We start from the raw sequence: 13,213 nt of genomic DNA, 5'->3' as shown, positions 1-13,213 counted from the left end.
GGGACCAAGGCATCCCCCCTCCTCCGCACACATGTTATGTAAATATGTCTGAGGGCAAAGAGGTTGGCTGTCATCCGCGTATCACCCAGAATGTAATGTATGGCAGCCTCCGTGAGATAAAGATCTCCGCTTCTCAGAAGTCTGGGCAACACCATAAATCTCACCCGACATGTTTCACACTTAATTTATTCCACAATAGGGGCAGATCCTTTTCAAGGAGCAGGGGGGAAAAAATTACGCATTTTACAGACTGGCCACAAATCAGTCTCTCCCCCACATCACTCCGATCAGCAATCTTTTTGTAATTGGGCTCCCGGAAAGGCTTGTGGAAATGAGTGACATGATGATAAGGGCCAGGGTCCACTGTCTGGGATTACGACTTTATCCATCTCGCTAGGATGTGACTTAGGGGGCTGGGAAAGGAACCCCGGTGAATGCAGTCACGCCCCACCCTCATAAAGATGCACCTACAAGCACATCATATAAAGTGCTTTACCTCTTCCTCCTGCCGTAAAATGACATCTCAGAATACGAATGGAAATTGCAGAGAGTGCTTCCATTTTCTTAAGGGAAATAACAGTGAAAGGATCTTTAAAAATCTGCAATAAAACTTCAAAGACCTTACAGGTGTGTGCTTGATTAAAATATTAGTCACAATGCTTAAATGGTAAAGAATGTAATTTTTACAAAAATTGTCTTTAATCAAGGTAGCATTACCGATCACAAAAATCACCAGTTAGTCAGTGAAAACAGAATGTCACATCAACATAAGGTGAAACAGATTTCTAAATACTTTTTCTTTTAATATTATAGTTTCCACAGATAGAGGAAAATCTCAATTTTCTGCACTAACGTTCCCCTGAAGGCTTTCAAATGATACAGGAAGTGTAAGAAAAGATGATGCCATGACTGTGGAGGTTATATATTCCTTATCATCTGCTAAAGCTGCATTAATACCATAAATATTCTAACACACTTAGAAACATCGATTTATATAACACGAGCATATGTATAACATACAAGAAGTAACAAATATCTTTTCTAATGAATCAAGGACCTTTACCAATAATTTAGAAAAGTTATTCGGGACTCTAATATTCTCAGTGTAGCCAGTTGCTTAGATGGCTCCTGAAATACGTTCATGACCTCGATATCTGTGATGGATGAGTTTAAAAGTGTGCTAAATATGATGGTGATTCTGCATAGAAAGACCTTCGGCTCTTGTTGGGGAAATGTGACTGGCGTCTTTGACAGAAGGCTGCACAACAGTCCTCCTTGCACTGATCTCGTACTTCCCACTTCACCTTCACTTATCTTAGCCAACAGGCCGAGAAGCCGTACCACTTAAACTTCAAAGCGAGTTTTTTTGAGGTTCACAGCTCTGTTCCTCTTAATCACAAACTCCACCGATGTGCCGGCTGAGGGTCAGCGTACTCCGCAAAGTCACAGCAATGGAACCCCAAGCACCCTGGAGCATCTATCACACAACGCAGATTCCATCAGGTGAGGTAACATAGACTTCACCACACACCACAGTGGAGAGAAAAAGATGTGGGGGTGGGGGGCAGCAATGAGAAAAGTGAGACACGCCCCCCAAAATTCATGCCCACCCAGAACCAGAATGTCAGAATGTGCTCTTTTTTGGAAATAAGATCTTTGTGGATGTAATCAGTTACGATGAGGAGGTCCTACTGCATGGGGGGTGGGGTGGGCAGGGGGGTATGCAGTGACTGGTGTCCTTAATAAAGAGAAGGGGATACATAGAGACCCAGGCAGAGAGAAAACCTCATGAAGATGGAGGCAGAGACCTGGGTGCTGTGTCCACAAGCCAAGGAATGACAGCTGCTGGCAACCCCAGAAGCTGGGGGAGAGAGACCTGGAACAGATATTTCTCAAAGCCTGGAGAGGGATCCGACCTGCAGACACTTGATCTCAGACGCTGGTGGACAGAACTGTGAAGGATACATTCTACGGTCTGAAGCCACGCTGTGTGGGGGAGTCTGTCATGGTGCCCGCAGGAGGCTCACTCACAGCGGTGCAGTATTTGCTAAGTCACAGAACACCGCTCCCCCCACCCTGGAACATCAACACCGACGGTTGGGGTGGAAATGTTTCAGAGGCACTTTGCAACTTGAAAACGGCTATGCAAGCATCAGGCATGCTTGCTGATGAGGGAAGAGAGAGCAGAGTAACGTGGACGAGGCAAGAACTGGGGCCTTGGGAAGACAGGAAAGATTTGGAAAGAAAGAGGAAAGGGGTGTTCCAGGTGAGGAAACTGCGTGAGCAAAGACAGACATGGGGAAACGCGGACGTTATTTTCAAATGAATCAGGTGTAGTTTAAAAAAAACAAAACTACAGTGTTACAAGTTACAACTCCTCACTACTTTTCTAATCTGTAAACGCTGAACCAAGGAACAGGCGCATTAATTCCCAGAGCTGCTGGAACCAACAGCCACTCTGGAGTCAGGCATCCCTGCTTGCCATCCTGGCTTCTTCCAGCTTCTGGAGGCTCCAGGCTGCATTCCTTCAGTCCTTTCCTTTCTCAACTCGCCCTTGCCTCACGCTTATAAGGACACTTGTCACTGGGCTTGGGACTCAACAGATAATCCAGGAGGATCTTCTCCTCTCAAGACTCTTGACTTAACTACACATGCAAAGACCCTTTTCCAAATCAGATCCCATCTGTAGGCTCCAGGAGTGAGCAGCAGGGCCCGTCCTATGGGACGGGGACACTCTCTCACCCACCGTGCTGCTTGTGTGTTTGGAAAGAGAGGGAGGCTGAAACACAGACACAGCACCCTAGGTAAGAGCGACATCACCAGCTTGATTTCCATGAATCATCAATGGGACACTTACCCATGAATCACTTCATGCCAAAAAAACAACAATGATCACAACAAACAATGTTCAGACAAAGACTTGCTGAGTAGATACCAAAGAGGATCAAATACGTGTCATATCAGTTCAGTTCAGTCGCTCAGTCGTGTCCAACTCTTTGCGACCCCGTGAACCACAGCACGCCAGGCCTCCCTGTCCATCACCAACTCCCAGACTCCACCCGAACTCATGTCCATTGAGTCGGTGATGCCATCCAACCATCTCATCCTCTGTCATCCACTTCTTTTCCTGCCCTCAATCTTTCCCAGCATCAGGGTCTTTTCAAATGAGTCAGCTCTTCGCATCAGGTGGCCAAAGTATTGGAGTTTCAACTTCAACATCAGTCCTTCCAATGAACACCCAGGACTGATCTCCTGGTGTTATAGGAAGTGTCATATATTTGACAGCTATTAATCCTGATCTCTATTTTCATGAATTTAAGTTTTATTATTTCAGATTGCTTTACTATCTCTTAATCGATCCTCTTTTCTCACATTAAAGTGTAGGGACTTCAAAATACTACTTCTTTTAAAGTTTAGGAATCACCTTCAAGAAATTCAGCTTTCCTAGGAGCCAACGTCTTTTGCCAAATCATAATTCCTCCTTCCTTCAAGATTCTTAATTTTAAAAGCCAAATTAGATGCTCTTCCGGATTTAGTGCTTATCCGTCATTTAAATCACCAGAAGTTTAAGAGCAATCCCTAAAACAGGTAACTCCATATACAGTTTAAAATTTGCTAAAACAAATAACAACAATTAAAAAAAAATCCCACACAACTCACAGCTTCTTTAATTCAAATTCATGCTCACTAACAAGACCTTGTTAATATTTCATGCACAGTCTCTTCCCAATGACTTTAAAATATTTCTGAAACGGAGAGTGGAAAATACATCACGCTCCTATGAGTAATGAAAAATTCAAATGTGTTTAGGGAAGATCTTTGGCTATAATTTAAATAATGTTGCTTAAACATTTCTAAAAGACCTCTGAGCCTCTGCTCCAAATGAAATTCAGAAGCCTGGTCGGGGCTCCTGCAGTCAGATGTGTGGGTCCTGGGGGCAGGCGGCTGGAGTCAGAATCATCACCAGCAGCGATGATCGCCCTTCCTGTGAGATGTAGTACCCTTCTACTAACAAAACCAGGTAAACGAGTCACGGAGGAACAAGTGGTGATGGGAGGGACTCTAGCACATCTGTCTGGGCTAAGAAGAGACGCCCATCAAGCCCGCGACCCCCCAAGCCATCGTGGTCTCCCTGGGGATCAACTCGGTCATCAGAGAGCTATTCAGGCTTGCTCATCCTACAATCCAAAATAGACCCCTGCCTGCTGGTTTTAAGCCAATTAGCTCTTTGTTACAACTTCTGAATTACAGGATGCAGAAATGTGCTGCTTTCCTTGAAAATGCAGTGCCTCAGAATTGAAGTGTATGCAGCTACATCTGATGATTGGAATGGCATATGGCTTGACATACTGCCACAAATTACATAGACTCTATGCTTCAACATGTGAATAGTCCTCAGGGAGTCCTTGGGCTAAGACTCATCAGTACATCTCAGTGAAATGAAAGACTTTCATAAAACCACAAAATTGACTTCAATTATGGAAAATCCTGCTTTAAAGTATAAAGGTGCTTTTACAGGAAATTTTGTGATTCCACAGGGTCTTAGCTATGTGGCAATTAATCAATGGGCTTTCTCTGCTTTGCTTTATTGCTCTCAGAGCTCGGTGATATAATTGTATTCATTCAAACTCTTCATTGCTTTCCCCCAGATTTTCTTAAAACAACTGAAATTTTATTAAGTGCTTGTGTAATACTTTTTGAATGCAAACATAAACTAATTAGCAAGCAAAATATTATTCCAAAGCTTGGTACCATTGTTTAATACAATTAGCATTTACTGAACATCTAGTATATCCCCAAGATACAACACAGACTTACAAGGCAGGTCAGGAGGGTCAGGTGTGTAGTTACTGAAGATGAAACTTGCAGAAAAATAAGTTTTCAACTAAATCCTATGAATTCAGTAAATTATTTTTTAAAATCATCAAATAATTCATTTATTCATTAAATATGTATTGATGTCTTTTACATGCCAGACACTCTCCCAGGCACTGGGGATATGAAAGAATATAGAAACAAAGATAGTTGCTTAATAGAACGTCCATCAACAGAATAATGGATAAAGAAGATGTGCTACATATACACAATGGAATATCACTCAGCCATGAAAAGAACAAAATAACGCCATTTGCAATAATACGGATGGACCTAGAGATTATCGTATTGAGCGAAGTAAGTCAGAAAAAGACAAATATCATAGGAGGAACTTATCTGCAAAAAGAAAGACAGACTCACAGACGTAGAAAACAAACGATGGTCATCAAAGCCGAAAAGGGCAGAGGGATAAATGAGGAATTTGGGATTAGCAGAAAGATAAACTACACGTCAAAGATGAACGAGATCCCACTGTATAGCACAGCAAAGTATACTCAGCACCTGGGAATAACCTACAATGGAGAAGAATCTGAAAAAGAATATGTGTGTGTGTGCATATATACACATGCATAAATATACTTATGTGAAACTGAATCACTGTATTGCACACTTGAAACTAACACAACATTGTAAATGAACTAAACCTCAACTTTTTTTTTTCTGACGCAAAAAGTTTTCTTGAAATGAAAAGTTTCCTAGCATTCTAATGGTATTTTATTACGCAAGTATCTTTGTTTCTATGTTCTGTAATAAATTCTCAATATAAAGAAAACATAGATAAAAAATCTAAACACAGGACTAAAGATTGTCACTGCTATAAAAATCTTAAAGGCTAACTCTCTCAAATACAAAGATAGCTAATGATTTCTGAGAACATCCATTCATTATATAACATGATTCACTGCCTTCCTCCCCACACCCGAGCCATCACACCGGAACTTCCCCAGGTGTCCTGCCTAACCACCCTCTCCAGGCACACTTCCTGTTGGCCCTGACCTCTGCTTCCCTCTTGGTTTCCGTGATACTTTCCTTTCCTACTAATATCTTTCTCCCTCTTCTCCACATTCAATTATCAGATACACATTTTCCAAAATATGACTGTTTCTAAAAACAACCAACCTCCCAGCATCATTTTCAGCATCTCCTGAGGGTTTCCATTCAAAAATCTCTAATTCAAAATATCTGAAACTGAGTTATCTTTCCTTCCAAAGTGCCTTCTCCTCTAGCATTTCCCTTCTTGGTTGGCCTATGACAACCTTCCATCAGTCAACAGGGTGAGACCCTCAGAGTCATTTCCAGTCCAATGTTACTCTAAGCAAGTTATAGCATAAACACTTGTTAATTTCGCCTCTCCTTACTTGACCGTGGTATATTTGAGGTCTCTGGTTCGCTAATGCCTGGGCTGTGGCAGATGGGAGCATCCAGTAACCACTGGTTGAAATGAACTAAAATACACTGAGAAGGAAAGAATAACTAGGGATCCCCCCCCAAACGGTTATTTGTACTACAGCCCAAACATGGGGGGCAAGCCTGGAGGCTACAGATTCAGAAGTGGAAGAATTCACCGTGGATGGCTAAGCGGGATGTGTAGGTAAGTATGGAAAGATGGATACAATTGGCCCTTGAGAAGAAGACAGGAAGGTATTTCTAGCTTGAGTGTGAGGGGCTTCATCTGGGGGTGCATAGAGAGCTGCAGGAAAACAGTGAGTGGACTGGAATAATGCATCTGCCTAGAGGTTTTGTAGAGGACAGCTGGGCACATGAGCCTTGGAGGAAGTGATGGACCCACTTGGAGAAGCCCAACATGAGCCTGGCTTCAGGGGTGTGACGGGTTTACACAGATCAGAGTTGGTCCGTGAAGGATTTGAAGCATGAAGCATGCTTTACAAACCTGGTTAGGGAATGGAGAGGGACCTGAGAGCAACTTTCCTAGGTAGACATGCTTCAGGAAAGTAATTTCATACTAACAACTATCGGAAAAGACCCTGATGCTGGGAAAGCTTGAGGGCAAGAGGAGAAGGGGACGACAGAGGGGACAACATGGTTGGAAGGCATCACTGACTCAGGAGACATGAGTTTGAGCAAACTCCAGAAGATGGTGAAGGACCTGTCCGTGCTGCGGTTCATGGGGTCGCAGAGAGTCGGGCACGACTGAGCGACTGAACAACAGCAACAACTGTTTTGAGGGTAAGTAACCTCAGGTGTCCAGCTGGATTTCGAAAATATCCCGAAGTTCACAGCAGACCTTCTGCATTAAATCCAGCTCTCTTTTGCTCATATTGTTACAAATCTGGCATGCAAGCTCAGTCACTCAGTCATGTCCCATTCTTTGCGACCCCATGGACTGTAGACAGTCAATTTATATAGTCGGTCCTGTGTCCGTGGGATTTCCCAGGCAAGTATACTTGCCTGGGAAAGTATGTAGTTTAGAATTTTCAACAGCAGAAAAGCTGCATTTTTTCTTTCTGGTACATAGACCTATACATGTGCCTGACTGCTAAGTCACTTCAGTCGTGTCTGACTCTTTTCAGCTCCATGGAGTGGGTTGCCATTTCTTCCTCCAGGGGATCTTCCCAGTCCAGGGATCAAACTTGAGTCTCCTGCATCTCCTGAACTGGCAGGTGGATTCTTTACCACTGCGCCCCCTGGGACGTCCCAAGTTACAAATCTGGCAACATTATGAAAAGAATTCTACTGCACGCTTCATCACCCATGTTCTGAAGATGCCTACTCCTTATCAGGCAGAAAGGAAACAGCTCAGGGAAGAAAGAGCTTGTGGGTTGTTCGCCCAGTATCAGTGACCAAAACTCTACAATGTCAAGATCTTAAAGGGTTGCCCTTAAGGCCTTCGGTCCACGAGTGCTCAGTCCTGTGAACTCACCCGGCCCGCGTAGTGCATGACGGTGAAAGCTGCGCCTTGGTCTCGGAGGGCGAGGTTCCCATTTCCATCCTTCACGGGGGAGTAGACTGCATTTGTGTTTGAGGATTCTAGCAGACCGTGGAGCTTTTTGGAAAGACTTGGTTCCACTGACCAAATCATTTGACTTTCTTCGTCCAATAGAGAGAGAAATCCAGAAGGCTTCTGAAAGTTAAAAAGACAGCTGTTTTTCCCTTCCATTCCTCAGTCTGCTATTTTCGTTACTGTTCACACATACCATTTGCAGCCTCATCATGTTAATACAATCACTCAGAACATGAGTTTGCCTTTCAATACACGTCTATTTTTGTTCTCCACTGTGTCCCCACCACCTAGCAAACCTCTGATGTAACGTTGGCCCTCAGTAGTATTTTTTGATCAGGAATTAATAAATAAATAAAATAGCATGCTTTGACGTCCTGAAAACATGGGCGTTGTTCAAATATATATTCTCATCTTAAGAAAAATAGAATTTCCAACCACCAAAAAGTTGTATTTTTTCTTTCTGGTATATAGACCTATACGTGTGCCTGCCTGCTAAGTCACTTCAGTCGTGTCTGACTCTTCAACTCCAGGGACTGTAGCCTGCCAGGCTCCTCTACACATGGAGTTTCCAGGCAAGAATACTGGAGAGGGCTGCCATGCCCTCCTCCGGGCGTCTTCCTGACGCAGGGGTCGAGCCTGCGTCTCTCGGTTCTCCCATTGGCAGGCGGGTTCGTCAGCACTCGTGCCACCTGGGAAGCCCCCAGACCTACGTATTTATGTAAAAATGCAACTTTCACTCTGTCCTTGGTATGTCTTTTCCTTGCACTTTGCAGAGAGATCAAAGAGAAGTAGCAGCAGAAATACCCAGGGTCATTTCCAGACCCTTATGGCAGAAAGTGAAGAGGAACTAAAAATCCTCTTTGATGAAAGTGAAAATAGAGAGTGAAAAAGTTGGCTTAAAGCTCAACATTCAGAAAACGAAGATCATGGCATCTGGTCCCATCACTTCATGGGAAATAGATGGGGAAACAGTGGAAACAGTGTCAGACTTTATTTTTGGGGGCTCCAAAATCACTGCAGATGGTGACTGCAGCCATGAAATTAAAAGACGCTTACTCCTTGGAAAGAAAGTTATGACCAACCTAGATAGCATATTGAAAAGCAGAGACATTACTTTGCCAACAAAGGTCCGTCTAGTCAAGGCTATGGTTTTTCCAGTGGTCATGTATGGATGTGAGAGTTGGACTGTGAAGAAGGCTGAGCGCCGAAGAATTGATGCTTTTGAACTGTGGTGTTGGAGAAGACTCTTGAGAGTCCCTTGGACTGCAAGGAGATCCAACCAATCCATTCTGAAGGAGATCAGCCCTGGGATTTCTTTGGAAGGAATGATGCTAAAGCTGAAACTCCAGTACTTTGGCCACCTCATGCGAAGAGTTGACTCATTAGAAAAGACCCTGATACTGGGAGGGATTGGGGGCAGGAGGAGAAGGGGACAACAGAGGACGAGATGGCTGGATGGCATCACCGACTCGATGGACATGAGTCTGGGTGAAATCCGGGAGTTGGTGATGGACAGGGAGGCCTGGCGTGCTGCGATTCATGGGGTCGCAAAGAGTCAGACACGACTGAGGGACTGAACTGAACTAAACTGAATTGAACTGAATGACGAGGGTTCCACTGAGATAACCATTCCAAAGATGACCCCCAAGGATGAGAGTAACCAAAGAGATTAATTTTGTTCCACTGACCACTGTTTAGCAGCCAAGGACAAAGCAGCAAGTGAGGAGGAGGGCAGTGGTACCCAAGGCTTTCCACATATGGTTAAGTATATGTTAACTTAAACGTATGTGGGAGAAGGAAATGGCAACCCACTCCAGTGTTCTTGCCTTGAGAATCCCAGGGACAAGGGAGCCTGGTGGGCTGCCATCTACGGGGTCACACAGTCGGATACGACTGAAGCGACTTAGCAGCAGCAGCAGTGATCTTATATTTAGTAATTCTCAGGCTAAAACTATTGTATCAATCTCTATCAGGTTAATAAAAATTTCAAAAGCTCTTAAAAAAAAAAATAAATAAACGTATGTGTATGTATATGTTAAGTATATGTATTGTCAACCCATTTTTAAATGAAGAGTTAGACTATATATGATGTGCGTCATTGTGAGAGGAGGCTTTCTGGAAGAGAAGAACTTCTGTAATTAAAACACAGCACACTGACAAGTTAGTAACAGAAAGGAGACCATTCTGCATGTTATTAACAGGAAAATGAATAAAATAAAATAATTTATAAGTGCACAGTTAAAAAATAAAGGGTAGAAAGCCATATATTACTCTTTCCAATAGTGAAATGGCATTCGTTTTAAACAATGTTCAAGTGTTTTAAAAATATTATTTGCAATATAATGCCTTATGTTAGTAGACACAGATTGCTGTTTATATGAGAGATTTTCATTTTATGATGGTGACATGGAGGCAAAGATTCTTGCTTTATAAGGTACAAACAATAAAGATAAGCATAAACACCCACAGAAGTACTAAGATTATATGGCATGTATGTATACACAGTTTTCTTCCTGCCAAAGTTTTCCATATTCAGACTCAGAAATTTGGAGATAAACAAGATTTTTAGAATTTATTTTATGATCTTGCTAGTTTGGAAGTGAAAGTTATTCAGTTGTGTCTGACTCTTTGCAATCCCATGGACTGTAGCCCACCGGGCTTCTCTGTCCATGGAATTCTCCAGGCCACAATACTGGAGGGGGTAGCCATTCCTTTCTCCATGGGCTATTCCCAACCCAGGAATGGAACCCAGGTGTCCCGCATTGCAGGCAGATTCTTCACCAGCTGAGCCACCAGGGAAGCCCAGGAATACTGGAGTGGGTAGCTTATCCCTTCTCCAGCAGATCCTCCTGACCCAGGAATTGAACCGGGGTCTCCTGCATTGCAGGCGGACTCTTTACCAGATGAGCCACCAGGGAAGCCCAGTCAGTCTTGGTACTATTTATAAAACAGTATATTTGTAAAACGGGTATTGTAACTATTCCAGAAGGAGAGTTTTAACGATATAACTGCTGTTGAATATTTTTATAACAAAATGATCTGATTATTTCTTGTTCTTTCAATCAATTGGTAATCCTTCAAGCATCCTTTCAGAGAAAGGTTGTATGCTCCTCAACTGACCCTGAATGATTATAAATGAATTAGAAATCATCAAGTCTCTTATAAATTTTCTTGAAAGAAAATTCTATGTCTCCAGTACTTTGAAATGCATGCATCCTGTGAACTATCCAATTATATTATATGAATACCTGAAAAAAAAAATCCAAAACTCCAGTCTGGTTACCAAGAGAATAAGCCGTTTCCATGGTAACTCCCTCTTGTACACATTCTGCTTGCTCCTGTAGAAAAAGCACTTCATTGATGTAGTGGTGCATCTTCTCATTGGTCATGTTGACACAGAGCTATTGTGGGGAACAAGAAAACAATTCACAAGGTGATTCGGCATGCACATGCGTTGTTCCAGGCCACGTTTCAGACGGGCCAAGTGCTGACTCAAGAATGGTCAGCACCAATTAGCCATCCAGTCGGCCCTGAGAAGCCAAAGTAGAGAGCTTCACCGGATGTTGTTGAATTTATATGGTCTGATTATGCAATTGAAAGTGAGTATGTTAAAAACAACAAGAAGTATAATTCCAACATTAACTTACAAATTTGGGGTCTAAAATATACTTCAGTATTTAAAATATATATTTCCAAAATGAAATTATATGTGGGCCCTTGTCAACAAGTGAAGATAAAAGCTCCATTTTAATGAGAAACCAGAGAAAGGAGGAGCAATTTTTGCCTCCTCATTTCTGAGGCGAAAAAAAACAAAAACAAAACGGGATTAAAAACGAGGTCTGGGGCGACTGCTCTGCTTCCAGCAGTGTTTCTTGCACCTCTGCTTCACAGTAAAAAATGGTTTCAGTAAATCTGATGATAAGTGAATGTCTATAAAGCTGAAACTGCAGTACTTTGGCCACCTCATGTGAAGAGTTGACTCACTGGAAAAGACTCTGATGCTGGGAGGGATTGGGGACAGGAGGAGAAGGGGACGACAGAGGATGAGATGGCTGGATGGCATCACCGACTCGATGGATGTGAGTCTGAGTGAACTCCGGGAGCTGGTGATGGACAGGGAGGCCTGGCGTGCTGCGATTCATGGCGTCGCAAAGAGTCGGACACAACTGAGCGACTGAACTGAACTGAACTGAACTGAATATCTATAGACTGGATAAGCTTCCCTATTGCTTCAAGTACAAAATAAGACCTTTAAAAAAGAATTAACAAGAAAGAGGGAAAATTGCTATTAATATCTCCCTTATTCTCAATTAATAGTTTGAAATAAAAAAATATTTTTTTAAAGTGTGTCTGTCTGAAGATCCCCTGGATTGCCCCAGCCCTGGCTGATGCCTGAAGGCGGCAGGCTGACTCTGGTCTGAGAACCCAGGGAGCTGAGCGGCAGGGGCCTGGAGGGGCCAGCGGGCACAGGGGCCTGGTTCGGGGTATTCAGCTGTGGCCTCGTGAGAGGGGCAGAGGGAGTGGCCCACGGTATACGTTTGTGGGCAACTGCGTGCCCAGCCTCATCCTTCTATGTAATTGATTAAACAAGGCTTTTTATAAGCCCCTCCCCAAAGAGTTACAAATAAAGTAAGAATGACTGCTGCTGTCTTGGAAATCATTTTAAAATTGAAATAACTTGAGAGAGAATTTGTCCAGACTTGGAACATCACCTCTTCCTTCTACCACTCCATCTGGGATCTCTGAAATTTCTTGAATTTTCTTCTTTCTCTCTGATTTGGCCAGTAGATAACCAGAGCCTTTTCTCTCTTCCTCTTGATGACTACATCTCATGAGATATATGCAAAGCTGGAAGGGTTTTAAATTTAAAACTGTTTCCTAAATTAACTCACAACTTTGCAGATCAATTCTCTGAATATAAACATATTAAAAATATAGTTGCTTTATTTGAGAACGTACCATATAGAACGAAGTTTCCACTCCTGGTTGTTAAGGCAAAAACATTTTGAATACAGATACAGATCCATAAATCTGCATATGAGAGCCGGGAAAGGAAGGTACAGAATTCAGAATTTAAATATCATCTGAAACATATTTCTTTCCTGATACAATCCTGATACAATTGTGAAGTGAAAGTCGCTCAGTCACGTCCGACTCTTTGCAACGCCATGGACTATACAGTCCATGGAATTCTCCAGGCCAGAATACTGGAGAGGGTAGCTGTTCCCTTCTACAGATCTTCCCAACCCAGGGATCGAACCCAGGTTTCCTGCATTGCAGGTGGACTCTACCATCTGAGTCACCAGCGAAGCCCAAGAATACTGGAGTGGGTAGCCTATCCCTTCTCCAGCAGACCTTCCTGACCCAGGCAATCAA

The 13,213-nt window shown here is 43.0% G+C and overlaps 1 protein-coding gene across 2 annotated transcripts in view; it reads right to left on the bottom strand.

Annotated features, from left to right (window-relative positions):
- Nucleotides 1–13,213, bottom strand: part of MYO16 (myosin XVI) — a 519,851-nt gene that overhangs the window by 151,182 nt on the left and 355,456 nt on the right. For both annotated transcript variants that reach the window (XM_086328670.1, XM_086328671.1), the window contains 2 exons: nucleotides 11,086–11,238; nucleotides 7,757–7,957 (listed from right to left, as the gene is read on the bottom strand). In XM_086328670.1, coding sequence (XP_086184796.1) covers nucleotides 7,757–7,957; nucleotides 11,086–11,238 — 354 coding nt within the window. The remainder of the gene's footprint in view (nucleotides 1–7,756; nucleotides 7,958–11,085; nucleotides 11,239–13,213) is intronic.

Source organism: Bos grunniens, chromosome 12 (genome assembly GCF_055505025.1).
Source record: "Bos grunniens cultivar Pamir isolate PY7600 chromosome 12, Bosgru_T2T1.0, whole genome shotgun sequence".
In the NCBI taxonomy this organism is placed as follows: Eukaryota; Metazoa; Chordata; class Mammalia; order Artiodactyla; family Bovidae; genus Bos; species Bos grunniens.
Note: the sequence above shows the minus strand (reverse complement) of the source record. Positions and strands in the feature narration are given on the sequence as shown.